General features: G+C 39.1%; 1 protein-coding gene across 1 annotated transcript in view; it reads right to left on the bottom strand.

The window, feature by feature from the left end:
* Positions 1-5,828: 5,828 nt before the first annotated feature.
* znf507 (zinc finger protein 507) overlaps positions 5,829-19,164 on the bottom strand; it is a 20,197-nt gene continuing 6,861 nt past the window's right edge. The window contains exons 5-7 of the mRNA XM_035682549.1: positions 15,333-15,437; positions 12,076-12,210; positions 5,829-10,960 (exon numbers count right to left, since the gene is read on the bottom strand). Coding sequence (XP_035538442.1) covers positions 10,483-10,960; positions 12,076-12,210; positions 15,333-15,437 — 718 coding nt within the window. The 3' untranslated portion in view covers positions 5,829-10,482. The remainder of the gene's footprint in view (positions 10,961-12,075; positions 12,211-15,332; positions 15,438-19,164) is intronic.

A 19,164-nucleotide genomic window follows, 5' to 3' on the forward strand; every position in this document is an offset into this window, starting at 1 on the left:
CAAAAGACCGCCACCTTGACGACCAAAGCCCCACAAATCACACAAAGACTCCGATTGAAAGGTGTTTCCCAGCTTGTCTCCCCTGTACAATCTAAACCCGACGGGACCATTATCGAATATATTACATGACTATATATCATATGGATGTGCTTTATATATGTGTCATGTATCCCAACCTGTGAGATCTGGTTGACCCAATCCAAACATCCTGGAAAGTGAAAGCAGATAAACTGATGTCTCGGATCCGTAGAAGCTGACGGTCGCGGCTGATTTTTGATATTTTTGATTCACATATAATTCAATCGAAGTTCGTGAGTATATTTCACCCCGATGCACAGACGCTGTTTCTTCGGGCAGAAGATGTTAACGGAAGAGTCGTGTAGACAGACAGGGGGAACAGTACCTTTCTATCCACGTACAGCTGTGGTGATTGTTTTTTCCTCATATAATATGATCCAAAGAAGTACGGTTAACTAGCGGACTTACTGTTGTTTGGTCCTCGATGAGTAACTTGCTGCAGGTGTGGGACATTTCTCTTTATTAAGTTGAGTATTGAGAAGACCTGGTGAGAGTTCGCTCCCGCGCCGGCTGTGGCTTATCCGTTCACGCCTCCCTTACCTTGTTACCAAGTTTCGTGGCGCCTCTTATAACAACATTATGCCCCGCACCTCCTCACTCCAGAGAGGATCAGGGCAGAGACACATTTCCTCGCCCACTCTGATGCCGTTTCACAGACAGAGGGAGCGTTAGGGATGACACAGATACGCTGGATCCCGCATGCCAAGACACCGTGTGAATGTGGGCTACCTGCGTTCTCTTCCTCCCAACTAAAAAAACTTTATGTCTTTCTTCACACTTCTATTCACCTATATACTAAATTTTGTATTCATCATTTTGGCGTTTCATAAACGAGTTTATTTTTTTATGTGGACCAACCTTTACTGCCATTGCGCTCAAATTATACTTGAAAACACAATCAGTTATCAATCTACACATTTCACCAACTATAAGGCTTCTCCGTACATTCCCTTCCCTGACGTTTCGCCTATGTCCTTCAAACGACAAACCTCGGCGAATTTGGCCACTCACCCATGAAAAGAGACACTACGCTCCAATCTCTCCTCACTTTTCTATAGCAATACATACTTCCTACAGGCACTGCACTAGTCTATATAAAGCTACACAAATAATCAATCAATCAAAAACATTCACAAACTATGCTGCCTTGAGTTCCCATTGAGACAGCAAACAGGTCAGGTGGGAGAACGCTCAGGGCATTCACATGGAAAGGAGTGTGTGTGTGTGTGTGTGTGTGTATGTGCAAAGTCTGACATGAAAGACCTGAAGATTATCAAAGAGATTTAAGAAAATAAATTGGCTTGACTCCTGTTGGAGGAAGTTGAAAGAAGGATTACTGGAGAAGAAAACAGATTGTTTAATGGCCATACTCTCTGACTCTGGCCCTTTAGCTCTCGGATCATTTCCTTGTGGGCACACTTACATCCAGTCCAAATGTGTCCAATCCTCCCCTTTCCCTCTTTAATTTATCCAAGTCTTTGTCATCCCAGGCAAGGGAGTGAGACTGCGGGAAGATGGCCCATTAAAGATAACCCTCGTCTCTCCCAGTGTGCCCAATCCGACTCCCTTTAGCCAGTACAGGATCAAAAATCCTCTTCCTTTTTCACTCAGTGTAACACAAAACAAGGTTCACCAAGCAAGGAAAACTAGGAATTAACCAGACCGTCCTGGAGAGTCCCTTAAACTGATTCTCAAGTATCTCCAACTATTCGCCCTGTCTTCACCCTCGTTTATACTTTTCCTTGATCTCCACTTTCATGGTGGGATGTTAAAAGGTTTAGGTAGAAAATGTTATCCTGTAAAGAAATGAATAGAGTGGGAAGATTTTTTTTCTTGCTTTTGCAGTCAGGGTTTCATGTAAAAGCAAAAAGGATTACAGAAACTGACATTTTTTTGCTTCTAAAATGAGAGAATGTGCCCGTGGGCGTGTATGTTTGTGTAAGTGTGAAGTAATGGAACTTGTACCTTCCATTACTTGGCTTATCACTGCACTGAAGGACCTTGATTCATTTTATTTCATAGAATTCAAAACTGCTTGAATGTTAAGATTTGCCTTTGTTGATTGTGATTTCTAACTACTTCTTCAGAAGGCTTATAAAAGTTCTGCTGATATTTCCTGATATATTGTACTTTTGGCTTTAAAGCTGTTTTATACTGAGCCTTTCTTATCTACATAGATATCACTTTTATTACCTTCACTTTAGTTCAGATCTTTTTTTTCACATATGTCCTATGGTCTTTCTTAGCCCCATAAGTCTAAAAGCACATGCCTCCAACTAAAAGGATCAAATATTTAGACTCACTGAGGCATAAAAACCAAGACATTGCTTTCTTTAAAAACACATTTTTCAAATGTTTGTAGATTTAAAAACAAACAGTATAAAGTTCTCTCATATTCTCCTGCCCCATGAGTCCACAAAACTTGTTAATTATACAGAGGAAATTGAATGTGAACATTATGTCCAGAAAAGAAAAAATAACTAAAGATGTAGGTGCTTGAAGAAGAAATAGGCAAATTTATAAAAGACCGAGCTTACTTATAAAAGGAATTAAATAAGAAAAGATCAGGATATAGAGATAAATAGAGTGGAATTTCTATTTTTCTATATTATCAGAAGACCAGGCATGAGAACACTGTCTCGTGAGTCTTAGAAAGTCAGATCATTTGGCATCCATCAGTGCCATTAAGAATGAAAATTGTCTTTTTTTTAACCACTGCAAGCAACTATAGAACTATAGAGTTGAAAGATGCTCTTGATCTGATGCCTTAAAGCAAATCCCCCAGCCTTTATGCTATCCCTCCTGAACTGCTGTCAGCACTTTGGTATTGAATAGGCCTTACAGTTCTGAAGTTAATCAACTTCTCCTTAGTCACTGGCTCTTTGCAGAGATCAAAAAATAGATCCAAGAATCGTTATACTGCTTATAGACCCTAATCAATCTTCACCTCAGATTTTCAATCATTTGACAAAGTGCTAACAGAGAGGTTAGACAAGTGCATAACTCCTTTAGTTAATCCAGATCAAGCAGGTTTTTCAGGCCATCAAGCTTTCAACTTCTACTACACATCATTGATTCTACTTCATCTCAGACACAAATTTAAGTTTTTTTCCTAAAATGCAGAAAAAGTCTTTGAGTGCTTAGAGTGGGATTACGGTACCATATTCATGGTCAAAACTCATTCTTTCTTGCTTTATGCTGATGAGGTATTATTGTTCTGATCAGAAATTAACATTTTCATTTCTAATACATTTTGGGTCCTTGGGTCAAGTTACAAAAGAAATTATCTCTACCTGCTCCACAATAAGAATTGAGGGGTTTTACCTACCTCGGGATTGATTTTAGAACAAATCTGTCACTGATTGTAAAAGCAAACTTCTTTTCAGTTCTTAGAAACATGGGGCTAGGGCTACTGCCTTTTAAATGAATGCAGCTCCTCAAGTAAACTTTCTACTCTCCATTACCTCCCTCTGTATCCATATAAGATTTGGACCATTACTGTAGACACTTTTGTGAAGAAGAAAACATCCTTAGATCAGGCTTTCTGCTTTACAGCGTTCAAAACAAATTTGGTGGTTTATCCCTTCCTTGATCTTCTATTGGATATTCCCTGGCGGAGAACAGAGCGTTCATTCTGTGTACCCATTCATTTACACAACCTTTTATTTTCAGCATTTCACCCAAAGAACAACAATTGTCCTGTGGGACCCATTATGTCTCACACCATGTCTGTATGGTGGCACACTAAAAAACATGTATCCATTCCACAACAACACTGTACTTTTGTCTTATTCAGGGCCATACCTGCTATTTTGCAGTGGGCACATACTGTATATGCATATGTTTTGGCATTGGTGTGCTTTTTATACTCTGTGGATGTTTATCTTTCATCATCATCATTATCATTATTATTGTTGCTCAATTGTTTTATTGAATTTGTTATATTGTATTTATTTTTGTGGCGTTTCTGTGATCTAAACTCAATAAATAATTGTTCACAAAAAGAAAAAGCTTTGCTTAAGTACATTTGATTTCTTTTCCCAATGTGTCCAACAGATTTAATTAAACGTTAACCTTGAAAAGAGCCTTGCATAACAGTGTTTTTAAGGAAAATAGTAATAGCTTTGACAGAACACTAAACCTAACCTTAGTCCCACGGTAATATTGTGTGAAGTAGTAGCAATAAGAAATGTTTTACTTATACAGTACTTACACAAGATATAATTTTACTGCATGTACAAGTTGTGCAGGACTGGAGCACATTACACATTGCATGTCTTTTACCTATTCATTTCAAGATGAGGTGCCCAGAGGAAGGCTGGAAGCAATTTAATAAGTTGCCATACATTACCATTGAAGCCAGACCTTTCACAGCTTGTAAAAATACACGTTTCTCTGCCAGAGGCCAACTCTGCTCTAACACAAGTGAGCTCCCTCCAAGTGCTGGGATGTAGCAGATGAAGAACAAACTAGGCTTGCATGGAAGAAAATAGGCCATGCATGAACTATAAAACAATGGGCCCCAAGGCTTAGACATGTAAAAGGCCCCTCATCCCTTGGCCTATGCCCGCTAGTCCCGTTCAGTAATCCATTAATGTTTGTGATTATCCCAGAGTGGAAGAATTGTTGCTTCTCTTTTAAAACATTACCAAACACAGAACTGCCTCTTGTCCATTTGGAAGGAGTTAACTGAGTTTTTAGGGAACAACATGATGCCAAGTGTGATCTTTTGGCCATATAGTTGAATGTCATAACAGACCCATCGCAATTTGGACATCATTTATTTAAATTTCTCCCATCTGGCAGGTGCTAAAGAGTAGGGAGAAGTGAGTAGACCATTATCTGTATTTATATCAATTCAACTAACTAAATTATCTGTATTTGTATCAGTACTCGGACCAGGTTGGGAGTCTTAACTGGACGTGGATGGTGCTTAAGCTGTTAGCGGGCATGACTGACCGGAAGTCAGCCTGAAATTAGTTCACCCAAAGTTTCAGTTTTTAGTATGCATGTTTACACATTCTACTCTGAAGTGATAACTATAAAGCCATTGCATTTTTCCATGCAGCATCACACACCTGGTATTTCAACTGCTTTCAGTGGTAAGCACTGAAATGCTGTTTCAATCAATAATATCAACACTTAAATCAGTCATGATTTCTCAACAGTTCCGGTAGTAACCCTTAATCATCTTTTTTGTTCTGTATGTTGTACATCTTCAGTCCACCAGTACATACACATTAAACCACCTCTACATATAATTTATTATCCATACAATACTTATTCCAGCAGTTCTTACACTGCCATGCACTTTGCACCACTTTGTAACAATTTGACTTGTATATACAGTTTGATGTCCAGCTCTTACCCGTATATGACAATTATACATTTGTGTTTGAATATGTGATCTGTGTTTAACTGTATGTCTATATCGGTATCCTTCGTTTTATTATCTGCACTGTGAACTGGAGTTGTTTCTGATTATTCTATATACAGACAGGTGACAAATTAAAGGAAAAACCTGACTGAATGAGTGAAGAAAATGATGTGAACCAGAGATCTATGGGAGAATGGAGACGGTTCCAGAGATTAGGAGGTTTGCGTTGGTTTTTCCTTTAAATTGTCATCCATCTGTGTGTACATACATTACAGATTTTTTCTCAATTTTTATAGTGTATTTCTGTATTTTGACTGCAGCTTCTCTCAGAGGCATCCTATCACCCCACAAACAAGACCAGAGACAAAAAGCATTTATTTTTCAGTCTTTATTACCAAAAATACAATGGCAAAGTAGTGACATAAAGTCTATGAAGTTCTAAAAATAAATAAACATAAAGCAAGCATCACACTCCTGAACCTCCATTACAAAATATGAGCAAAAATACACTGATCAGGACAGACATGTTCTATCTTCTCCACATCTTTGGGCTTAAATGCACACAGCTCATTTAGCTTAAAACCGTCAGTTTCCTCAAATATACTGGGAGTAAATAAGATCAGAGCCAAAATTATATCTAAAACTTTATTTTTTTTGTCTAGATTGTTTTTTTTTTTTTTTTTACAATATCATTAAAAAATAGATTTTATCTTTTAAAAAATGTCAGTTTTATGGTTCTGCAGTCTTCATCTACAGTATGTACACACTTAAAATACAGTACCAAGTGTTTGAGCTCATTACTAGGTAAAATAGCAAGTAATATAAGAAAGGGCTGTTTCACATTCATGCTTTGTTGTTGTTTCTCTGGCCTCAAAATTGCTGAATGAAACGGAAATGTGGATTTGCCTCTATGGAGAACATACCGAGGTGTTCACATAATACCCAACGTTATTACAATAATAAAGATGTTTGCTTCCGCTATGTTTTGCCTGAATCAACATATAAATCTTTTGCTAGAACATCTGGATACTTGACTGAAGTTTTGGCAGAGAGGTAAAAGCTGTAGCTTCAACACAAATACCTTCAACCAAAAGGCACCATAAACTAAATCAAAAACAATTGGTTGCTTTCAAATATGGCACAAATGTATAGTTGTGTAGTTGTTTGAAATGACTGAGGGAAATGTAACTGAACAAGGAAGATCCGTATACTCTGAAGGAGTTGCAGTGTCTGCTGCCTGTGCTGACACACTTTTGTAATTTGTGACACCAAATGGGATATATCACCGCCAGCAAAATCCCACTTGACCTATATGCTTTTACTACCAGGAGAATGACCCAAGATGCATTTCCCAGCTTGTTGGCTGAACTTTACAGTAATACCAACACGATTTGACTGAAAGGGGTCAGCGATTAAGCTAACCTTCTAAAAATGTCGTGAAATATTACCCCAAGCTACTATGTTGAAATCACAAAATAGTTTGTTAGTTAGTTTGGATCGCTGTTCTCCAATGCATTCATTGCAGAAAGTTTTGAGTTAATTTGGTTACTTTCAATGAACACATATACTGTACAGTCATCGAGTTCAATGAGTTTATATTTGGATGCTATTTTTTGTAGCTTTGTCCACCATTGCTACTGGCGATAATACTGTAATGATCCTATTAACAAGTACTGATTTGGCATCCAAAGCCTGAAGTATTGCATTCCTCTGTGCCATAGAGCTCCACTGTTGCACTGTATGACATGGCTCTACATTAACATGAACATAAGGACTGTAGTTTACTCTGAGCCAATGATCAGTGTCAGTGTTTGCGGCCAAAAGATTCTTTTAAAATGAGAAAAACAAAATCATTCAACATTTATAAACAGGGGAACAAAAAATGAAAAACTACAAAATGTCCATTTTTTGTTTTGAGAATTAAAAAACAAAAAAACAACTTGCAGTAATAAAAGCGGAAAACCAAAATCGACAGTTTCTTTGTTTTATTAATGGTAGATTTTTGGTTCTCATTTCAAAAGGAAAATCCTCTGACCGTCAGTCTCACTTACACCGCCCTGCTGCTGGAAATACTCACCAGTGCACCAGTGTATTAATACAGGTATATTTACGGCTCGTTTGAGTAACATTGGCTATAACCTACAGTGGCAAACTGTTATTAGAAATGATTTAACCTTTTGTTTTTTGTTTTTTTTTGCAGTGAAAGTATACATTTACAACAGGTTTATACATTTTTGTTGGGCTTGGGCCTAGTGTCACCGACAGGGTCAAGAGAGGCTGGGGGATATTTATGGATGGATTAATGCGTTGCTGGTTTTGGACTTTTTTATAGGATTTGGTGGCAATAATAATGTTGCAAGCCTCGTCATTTAATTGCCAAGCTCTAAGAACATAGATAAAGTACGCTAAAAATGCAACGGCCTTATAGTAACGTTAGCATGTTGCGCAAGTAAGGCAGTGGAGTTCCCGCGAATGGAACGGAGTGTTCTGGGCTCTAACAAGTGTATTTCCACCATCATAAAACAGTAGCAATTTTTAAACCCTGCTTTGTTTACATCAGTGTTTACTAGCACACTGCTGCATATCTCAGAACACTACCGCCACCTGTGGATCAGTGGAACAGTGTGAAGCCATTGGCAGGATTGTGTATCACATGACCTGTGCACACGTGCGTCCTCTGGGACTCACTCATAGAGCAACAGCTCCATAGCGCTACTAGGGGGTCAAAAACTCCACCGGGAGCCTTTAACCAGAATTAATTCTTGGAGCTGAATAATTACGAGCTGTCAGATTAATAGAAGATCCCCATACGACAGAGAGGAGAGTGCTGGGCTGTCTGTGTGTGGTCGGTCCAGTCTTTAACTCTCACTGCTCATTAACACGCATGCCGCGTTAACCAGGCAGGAGGGGAACTGAAGTCCCACTTTTATTTATTTAATTTTTTTTCACTCAGACATATAACCATCTAATTCTGGCACGAAGAATTGTAAATTAAAAGCCAGACAATAATTACCTGCTTTGATAATGAGAATTCCTGCCCAGGTAACAGGTCTGAGATACAGATTTCATTTTGTTTTATCCACCATGCTACACACACGTGCAGACTGAATGAATTATGGATATTCCATTTTATCTTAATTTCCTCAGCCTCTGTCTGTGTGGATGTAAGAAAAGGGATGGCATACTGATGAATTAACTTGACAGTGTGTGTGCTGCATGGCAGAACTGCATGATACATTATTTGGGTTAAGGCTTTGACACTCAGTGTTTGGTTTAAGAGAATAATTTATTTTGCCTTATCTTCAATCTATGTATAATTTTCTGTTCAATTCAATTTTGTGATGCTTCAAGAGCATTAAAAATCAACACAAACGCATCGTTTTTTCTTTTACTTTGTATTCCGAATGAATGGCACAGTCTGAATTAAAGTGCAAGGGATATTTAGATTGTTCCCAACATGCATCTGGGTGACTAGATAAGTTAGATTCGTGCCAGTACTCCTTTCCCCTTTCGTTCGTTTTTCTGCACAGTCAGCATCATTTGAGACATTAGGGTTCAATTTCTCTCCTTTCTGCATGAAAAATAATTTCCACACAGCAAGACAATCCATCACAGTAAACATGAAGCCTTTGTAGATCGAAGTTTGCGTTCATTACACTGTGCAGGGGGTTTATACATATCAGAGCTGCAGTAATTATATTACACTCCTGCCTTTAGGCACATGAGAGGACATGGTAGGACTACGCTAAGAAACCCTAAAAAACGCGTTGCCTTCTGAGCTTTATTTTTACATCCATGTCTTATTTTTTTTAGGCATGTTTTTTTTAGCTGGGACAGCAGTCATTTAAAGTTGCATTTGACACTAGTCAAAAGAAGTTTTTAAAAACACTGACCAAAAAAAAGAGTAAAGGTTATTATAAAAATGTTATTATATACAACATAAATTGCATGGGATTTAAAAAAAAAAGAAAAAAAAAAAGACTATACCTTCCATGACAACTCTTAAAGTGAGTCTAGCACCACAATCACAAGTAAAGTGAAGGTGTGATTCAATGCAGTATTCCTGCTTTCAAATATCTAGGCACCATTCAATTCAAATAAAAAGCCAAACCTATGCCAACTTCCCTTTTTATCATTCCTTTTGTCAACATGCCCAAAACCAATACCTCTCGCCGGCAGACAACAACCAAAATCAATCCAAGACTGATTTCCACTTTGCTCTGGTCAACTTCCACTCCTTTGAGAACTATTACTTTCTCCTCTAAAGACTTTATGATAAATTATCCAACGAGTAAAATTACAGTCACGCATACAAACAAAACAAAACAAATGCGCAAAAATAACAAACATTTGCCTTTTTAAACTGGCATAACGGAAACTAACATGCATAAAAGTAAACTGATAAATATTCAATCATATTCGAGCAGTGATACACGCCTTTAGGCATTCGTGAATTTGTGCATGTACCTCCTTAACAAGGCTAGAGCCTCAATTGTGTCGGATTAAATACATTAAATATTACAGTAGCGATAAAAGAGCTGCCTCATGGTCAATATATGAATTAGACTGGAAAATATGTCAATCTTTTTTTTCCATTTCTGGTGAGGGATTGTGTGGTTTTGTGAGGTATGAACTTGTCCCTGTATAGTGAAAAAAAAAGAAGAAAAAATTCAGACTTGGGTTAGAGCTCGGACTTGGCCCTTGAACTCAAAATCACTCCCCTCCAGACACATTTTGTGTCTCTTTATATGTCAAATATTAACGACTTATAATATCGTTTTTTTGTACATTTCTGCTGTGTCTGCATTGGACAGCAGCCTCACAGTTGTACCCCTCTGACACCAAGCCGACCACAGAACATTCTGAACAGTGACAATCAACTAGATGTGAAATGCTTACACCTTGATATCTGTATCAAAAGCCTTGAGGTTAAGACACACAATGAAATACTTCTGCGGGCAGCAGATCACTGTAAGAGCGCAGGGACAGTGTTAACAGAAAGAGAGGGAGGGACGGGGGGGCACGTCTCACTCTGCTGTTTGGAGGCTTGGTTGGGCTTCTGGCTGCTGCTGCTCCTTGTTGAGGATGATGCTGATGATGTCTCCCTCGTGCTCCTTCATGTGCTCCATCAGCCGCTCTTTACTGGTGGACTCGAAGCCGCAGATACAGCAGCAGAACAAGAGCACGCAGTATTCCATGGCGGGACCCGGGACGGGGGGCTGGCCTGTGCGTGGCTGGCTCTGGTTCTGAGACTGGAGCTGTGCGGGGTCCCTCCCCTGGGGGCTCGGGGATTCACCGGGCCACTGTGAATGGTCCGTGGTGGGTGTGGGGAGGGCCCCTGAACTGTCTGCAGCCAGACCGGCTGCTGTTGTTGTTGTTGTTGTTGTCGTCAATGTGGGTGTTGGCAGTGGTTCCACTGAGCCCTTTGCTTTGTCCTTTGAGGGCGGGGCCACCACCGGGCGCTCTGCCACCGACTCCAGCACCGCAGACAACTTCTGAGGAGCTCTGAGGGAGATAAAGGATGGAATCACCAACAGCAACAGAGCAACAAGATCAGACCGAGTTGTAAATCTCACTCTTGGCAGTGTTGGCCAATGAGGAATATATTTTAACTGCCTGTGTTCTGTTTTACTTTTTTACACCTGCTGGGTGACAGAGGCCAATAATCATTATCCCTGTGATGAAGTGCATATTTGTAAGACAGCAGACAGTTATTGGAGTTATGTTGCACCTTTCAAAATATGAACTAAAGATTACAGTGAGGAATTAACACATGTTGAGGTTAAACTTTAAGAAATAAACCAGTGATAGCATAATCAACTAACCACATCCACAGCATGTGTTAAAACATCGCTGTGCCTTAACGCAATGAAAACCTTTTTATATGCAGTTCACATATGCTATTCAAAATTGTTGGACAATTTCAGTGGATTCCTTTTTGATTCATTGGCTAAATATTGTCCATCTGCTCATCTCATTTGGGAATGTTGTGTGTGGGTCTTACAGGGTAGAAACATCTGGACCCTAGGGGGAAACAAGACAACAACACTATAGAGTACAGGTATGGATTCTTTCCTTCTCTTAGGAAGCCCTGCATAGTGTAGTCTGTCTTCACATACCTTCCTATTTTTATTGTATATGGTTATTAAAATTAGAGAGTACTCGCTGTGCTGTGGCCACGACCCAGGGACTGCAGACAGGAATTTTAGCTACATGTGGCTACATGATAAATGTATTATGCATTGTCTAACTACTTCATTCTAACTACTGTTAGCTAGATTTAGGATTTTTTTTTTAGTGCTTGTTAGTACCAGTGTGAACGACATCCATCAGTTTGTGTTCACTGAAAGGGTACATGAATAGAGTGCAATATTTAAAAACTTGTAATACGGATTTAAAGCTGTGGGCGTCAAATAGCGGCACTAACAGAAACAACATTAAGTGAATAGACTGCGTCTGTATTAAAGACCACCACAACCCTTGTTGTCAGACAGTACACATTACCCACCACCCACCAGCTTGCTGCCACTGAGTATACTAGAGATATTTGCAAATCCAGTAATGAAACCTGTGAGAAACTCAGAGAACAGAAACCACTATACTTGAGTTCATGTGTTTACCGGCTGCTCTGGGAGATGGCCTCGTTAATGGCTTTGTTAACTTGCTCATAGTTGTAGTTCTGGTCTCCGGCGTGCTTCCACATGTGGGATTTGAGTGATGGTGGATGACTGCACACATAGCCACACAGAGAGCACCTGGAAGAAAGGGGAGGATAGAAGAGAAACAAAAGGAGAGAGGATGAGCAGCGGAGTGAGAGCGGATCAAGTGGAGGTTGATTTAATATGCATACCGAGGTTGTACTAATCCTTCTCCTACTTTCTATCAAGAGGAATCATCCTGACTCAACACTCCACAGGGGACACTGAGCTTGAGAGACAGAGACAGAGTAGAGAGAGACGAAATAGGATTTGCAGCGCACTGGTAAAGTAATTTGTCAAAATGAAAAGAATTATGGATTGTGTCTTTATTAACTATTCAAATGCTTGAAGTTGCAAATATCATTTAGGTTGAAGAACTCAAGTACGCTTCTCCCATAAGAGCAGGTTCATCAGAAAACTAAAAGTGAAAGGAAAATCAAGTTCTCAACCAGCCAGTGCTGACATGAATATCTACAATATTGTACTAGGCTGCTGTGAGATGCTGCTTCAAAGTTTTCCAAATGTGCACTCACATTCGGAGTACTACTCAGTGATACAGGCCTGGGTGCCAGATAAAGGGCCCTCCAACCATTTCCAAATCCACAACAAAAATAAATGGAGTCACACTGGTTTATACCAATTAGTAAATGTTCAATAATGTCTCTTGGCTGTTGCTTGGGAAGCTTCACATTAGCCTGTCAGCGATCTCTGCAGTGCGCAGAAGCGCTGACACTTTATTTCTGCGACAAGTTCACATAAACCTGACCTGCGTGGGGCTGCTGCAATTGGACTTGCCTCTTGGCAAAGATTAGTGAGGATGGCGAACATTGAAAGGTTCACATTGAAAACAATTTAATGGACTGATGCATTTGTCTTTATTTTAGCCAGATTATACAATCCTAAACCAGTGTTTATTTTGCTGTATGCATGGTTGCTAATATCAGGAACCATCACAAGTCAAGTTCCTGTGCCCAGTGCCGCCTGCTAGAACAGCATGTCATCTTCTACCACATCAAAGATTCTAATGTTTATTCATTATATCTGATCATTATTATTAAGTTTATTTATTAATTGGCCCCTGGCCTCCTGTCATTTTTCAAAAGTGAACCCAGGCAAAGCAGGTCTTGCTTTTAGTTGTTCTACAGACTTAGAAGCGGACTTGATCACACTGAGCAAAAACAGAAATCCTGGTGAGCCAGTGACTTCTGCTGTAAGTCTAGAATTAGATGGTATTTTTATCTCCTAAAATGAAATGCTTAGTTTTCATCATTGTCTTTAAGATGTGATCAGATGTTTAGTCTGGATGGACCAGCTACAGTCTGACACCACCAGAAAAGCACAACACTTTTGGAGTGGACAGTTCGATGTGACTCAAGTCAGTGTTAATAAAAAACTGACTATGGTGCGAGTCCAATTCTCTCTGCGTGCTTCCATCTTTCTCTGTATTACACAACATTTCCTTTCTAACAAAAAATATTTGTGCTTTTAGAGGTTCTTTTTGCTTCATGCATAATGTCTTGAATGCTTGAGGGGTCAGAAAATAAAAGGACTATTAATCACCACAAAGAGGCAAAGAAAATCCACTGTCAGTGAATTCAGCCCATCTGCATTTACCAAAGTAGTAATTCCATCACCCAGCCTTTGGCGACCAAAGTCAGTCCAACGGTCTGTGCCTCTGCTTCTAAAAACAATACAGCACATGGGTAAAAGGAATAATCTGAATTATATCTTTGAAATTTCAGCAAATGTATTAGTTGTCTAATTATTAAGAAGTTTAGGCAACAGAGTCTTTGCAACCTTTAAAGTGGAACGCCACCAGTATTAAACATAATTAACTTGTCACGGGTGAAGTACTCAGTCTGTGAAAACAGTTGTCCTCTTGTCAAGTCAGAAAATTCGATTTGATCACTCTAAAGACATCGTCAGGGTTATCACAGCTTGGCCAAGGAGACTACAGATTTAGAAAACAAAGTATGCATTATAAATAGAGTTTGAAAGGAGGAGGGGCTGATGAAGAGAAGCCATTAGCTGCAGTGTGGGAAGTGTGAGGGGTTTTAAACTGATATTGGATACTAATGATGCTTTCACACCTAACTTGTTTGACTTCAAATGAATACTGGTGTGTTCCCCTGTGTGACTTCCTTCAAGCTGTCAACTGAGCTCGGCTGCACACCAAGCAACCAAACCGAGAGCACTTTACCATTATTCATGCCATATGAGAACAATTGCATATCTGGACTAATATTGATCATAATCACTTTCATCTCCAGAGTTTTTGCAAGACCATTATGAATACAGTTTAAGACCTATTTTATATCCTGGCAAAAAAATCTAATAAAATGCAAAGGATGAAGGAAAAGCGGTATTGGTTCCATGTTGGTTTCGTTTTGTAGTTACACCATGATCAATACATATTTTCCCTAAAAACAAAATTAAAACTTAAAAATGCAGCTTTATACAATACAAGTAATGTTAACTTCAATAATCCAATACATTTTTAGGACGTGTCAAAATCTAATAAAACATTTTAAAGCCTAGAATTCAGATTATTGGATTGGACTTTTTAAGACCCGCAGACACCCTGTTCTCAGGGAGCTCTTTTTGACATCAGAGGATACATAAACACATTGGGTTTAGTACAGTGCAGCATGGTGTCCATGTAGTAAATGAGTTACCTGAAGACCTAAAAATCTGGATTTTTAAATGTCTCTCTCAAGTCTTCTTCACTTCATGAAAGTGCAGTGCTAAATAACTTGAATGCCCTTTTTAACAGAAGAACGGCAGTGTCATTTCCACCGTATGGAAACATAGACATTGCAGCACTGCAGGTAATGATGACGTATTTAATACAGCACAAGCATTCAGTGAAGTGGAAAACAGCAATCAGTGCCTCGCTCAAGGTTGAGGATATTTAACATTTTAAAGAGGACAGAATATTCACCCTCATTCACTTTCTCCACCCACCAAACCCTGGCGTTGCAATCAGAAGCCCATTTTTCAAGTCTCCAGGCTGCTGGCGCCATGAGAGAGCACGTAATGTGGACAAACAGTTTCAGAGCCTCTACCAAGACAACCCCAGCTTCTTTTGGCCCAGCACCGCTCTTTAGTCTCCCCTCAGAGGTGCAACGTACATTCTTATCATCCCTCTCTGTAGCGTATGTGTGTTTGATGTTTCTCACCTGTACTGCTCCAGTAGCTGCATGGCCTGGTGCTCCTGAGGATGCCTCCTCATGTGGCTCTTTAAACTGTTCATGTTGGTGGTGGCAAAATCACAGCTACAGCACCTGGTGGACGGAGAAAGGAGAGCAGAGTGAACACAGAGATGGAGTGGCTACTTTACAAGCTGCCTTTTGAGGTCATTGTGTTGCTGCTTTACACTTGTAGCCAGAAGGGAGATAAGGGATTTACAGTAAAACAAGGAAATTGTCACTTTCAAAAAAATAATACATCACAATGTTTTTACATTGCTGCTTTTTATTTGCTTAGAGGCGAATACGTTCTTTATTTCCATTTGTATAACAATAACAATTCTTAGATATCAGGCTACCTCCAATGCTGTATTACATATGTAAAATATGTAAATAATATATAAAGAAAAAAAACACACAAATGGAACAACATCTAATTAGAATTAAATAGTGCAGCAGCTAAATTATAGGAATACAATATCCTATAGAACAAAACAAATTACTGTGGTAGCCAGGTGAGTGATAGAAAAATACATTAGTAAAATATAAATTTAATAATAAAACACTGTACAAGGTCTGCAGACAGAAGCTAAATTCAATTCATAGCCATTTGCATTAAAATAATAGACAAAACAAAGAGTTGCACTTTATAATGTGAGGTTTACTGGGGCTGGAATACTAAAAAGATAGATCTGACCAACTGAAGAGTCTTACAGCACTTTGTTTCAATAGAGGAACTGTTTAGATCCATTTTCTTATTTAGACTAAATGAAATTATTTATAACCTTTGCATCTCTGTTTTATCCTTATTACCCCTGTATAATTAGAGTTTTATGTCCAGCCCCCTTCCCTTGAACGTTGGGGTTAAACTTTTAGTTTCTACCATAACTCTTACTAAAACAGTTCTGCAATCATTAGGCTGATAGTTGTAAAGCTCAGTACTCCAACAGCACTGTCCTGTGGATGCTTTGGAGAGAAATTGCTACTATATCATAACAAATACATTTATGTCTAATTATTGCACTGCCTGTGCTGGAAAATAAAGTGGCCTTGCCTGAAGGAATTTAAAGACATTTTAAGGCACTGCTTCCAGCTTTGGGCAGTTAGAGAGGGCAATAGCATGACATGGAAGCAGAAATATGACTGTGGAACACAGTGTGCATACTAATGTGCAGCGGAGGAGTAGATTATGAGACAGGAGTGGCTTTTCTGTGCGATTAGTTTTGTTTACACTAAGCAGGTGCTGGCTGTAGTTTCTTCTCATCCAACTTGAGTGTGTAATTTAAAGCAATAGTTTGAACGTTTCCTGAGGATAGCACATTAAAATACTAATAATACAGAAAACAAGAACGATTCCAACCTTAAATCATCCCATGATACTGGTCAATGACATTGACAATGTCCTCTTTAAAAACTACCTATTCTCTTTATGCACAGTACACAATCAGAGTCTTATGAGTAACTCAGCCTGGAATTAAATGAATCACAATTTACAAGCCAGCTAGTAAAGCCAGTAGTTAAACTCACACTGTCTGAAACACAGAAAAGATGAGAACTATTCACTGACCACCAACTCTTCTACACAGGATACATACAAGAAGATTCATACAAGCAAGTGCATACCAACAGCCTGTGATAGTTTGTCACCTTCTCATTGCAAATGTGTATACAATAAGCAAAGGTGTTACCTTTCCAACTGGGTCTTGTGAGAAAAAGATTCGAGATCTTTACCACCTGTGAATATTTAAGTTTATCTCACACTGAAAAAAGCCTGGTGCCTGGCATCAGTACAGTCACACAGAACTAGAAGAAGCACTTTATTTGATTTCAGTGATGAAGAGGAATGAATACCAATGGAGCTTCAGTCCCTGTAAGATAATCCCGACAGGAATTTCTGCACTCTTAACAAATTACAGCACTGTTAATAACCAATGAAGGAAGGGTTAAATATCAGCATTAGTCCAGTCTGTGGTTGGCCTTCACACCCTATTATTATGCTATCCAAATATGAGGAGCTAACAAAGAATCAGTTGCCTATTGGGGCCTTCAATTCCACTAATTATATACTGTAACTCCTAATAAACTACTGCACAGGTGTTTGAGCAGGGGACTGTGTGCTGCTACACAGCTGCTGGTGTGCATTGGCACATTCTTTGTCACGTTGGCTCTGCACTACACAGTAACCATGTCATTATCCCTCTGCGCTGCACTTAAAGCTCAAAGTCCTCAAAGTTTTATTTTAAATCCAACAGGCTGAGTGCAGAGACAAAACAACAGAAAATGTGCTGTGGTCCACACTGTATTTCTGATAGATTCAGATGTAAAGGTTTCTTTTAACATTATTACGTTGGAAATGGATAGGTCTACATTTCAGTATAAATGCATTCCAGCTAAAAGAAGTACAAGAAGGCACCAGAAGTAGGTAGACACAAAAGTGTTTGCATATGCAGCATAAGTACATATCACTGAGTGTCTTTTGGCCATGAAACTTGCTTCATTCAGGCATCTACAGCCATTTTGTTTGTTGCCCAAGTTGGAATGTTCTCTTGTTTTCACCTATTTGAATGGGCTTGTTAAAGCCCCTGTTGGGAATCTTTATTTTATGTTGATTCTGGTGGCCCCTGTGGACAAAAGTGGTAGTGTTTCTACCGCCTTGTTTTATAGATTTCAAGGGGAATCTGACCAGATCTCAACCAGTGGCAGGCATTAAGAAAAACTACATGGAAACAGCCAACCTTCTCACTGATGGTTTTCTTTGTTTACATGGTTTATATAGAGGCATCAGTATTAAAATGTAGGCTGTTTTATAACAAGTAGTTTTTCAAATACTTATATCTGGATCATCCAGTATTTCCTATTTTTGCACTTACACCATTTGTTAACAGGATGGTTGACCAGTCTTAGAAAGAGCAATTAGACACCACCTGACCTTTTCCAGAGTCGAGAGAAACCTGTTCTGTGCGTATCTCTGTATATACATTTGGCTGCAGCACACCATTAAGAAAGCTGACGCAAACACCTGTATGTGTTCACACCTCTAGGCAGCTTTGTGTTAACACAAAGACCGAGTGCTAATACAGAGCAGTGGAGAGACACAGCCAGGGTGCCGTGTGAGAAATGTGTGACTGTGCATACACTGTGAGATCACTGTGATGGCCACAGCATTGCTGGGCATGTACTGCCATCTAATGCACCTTTCTAAAATGACAAGAACAGCTCATGCACATCTTGAAGTAAAGGCACTAGAATGGGAACCGGCACATAAAAAGCAAGGCTCATTGACTGGAAACTATTTGGTTAGCGCACTCTGCCTGAAACAGGAACTGAAAATGCAATATTTACTGACCACTTCCTGAACTCAAAAATAGTGGCAACAACATTTTAAGCACACATTTAATTTAAATTGTACTTTTAATATGTAGACACAAACAAAGGATTGCAGCCCTCTGAAACTGATAATGAGCTTATACCCCGTTATCCCTGATAAGAAATGTGCAATCCATCTCCAAAAGTGCAGAGTGGTGTCTACTTCGTTAATGTGCTGTAATTACAGCTAAATGTCATATGTAATTTCTACAACTACCATTAACATATTCAAATAATAAAACACAATACGCCAGCAAAAACAAATTAAAGGAGCAACTGGACCGCATTTAAAACGTTGAAGTTGACATTTTGTTTGTCGTAAATAACAAAATCCCAACCTTTTAAAGCAGGAAGAACAGTGTGTATGTGCTGTCAACTGAAACTATAGTCATGGCTGATTTGCCTGTCAAACAAATACTGTAATAAGAACAATATTACCCCACCAGGCTTAGAAAAA

Source organism: Morone saxatilis, unplaced genomic scaffold, assembly GCF_004916995.1.
Source record: "Morone saxatilis isolate NCDOM2014 unplaced genomic scaffold, NCSU_SB_2.0 Contig11, whole genome shotgun sequence".
In the NCBI taxonomy this organism is placed as follows: Eukaryota; Metazoa; Chordata; class Actinopteri; family Moronidae; genus Morone; species Morone saxatilis.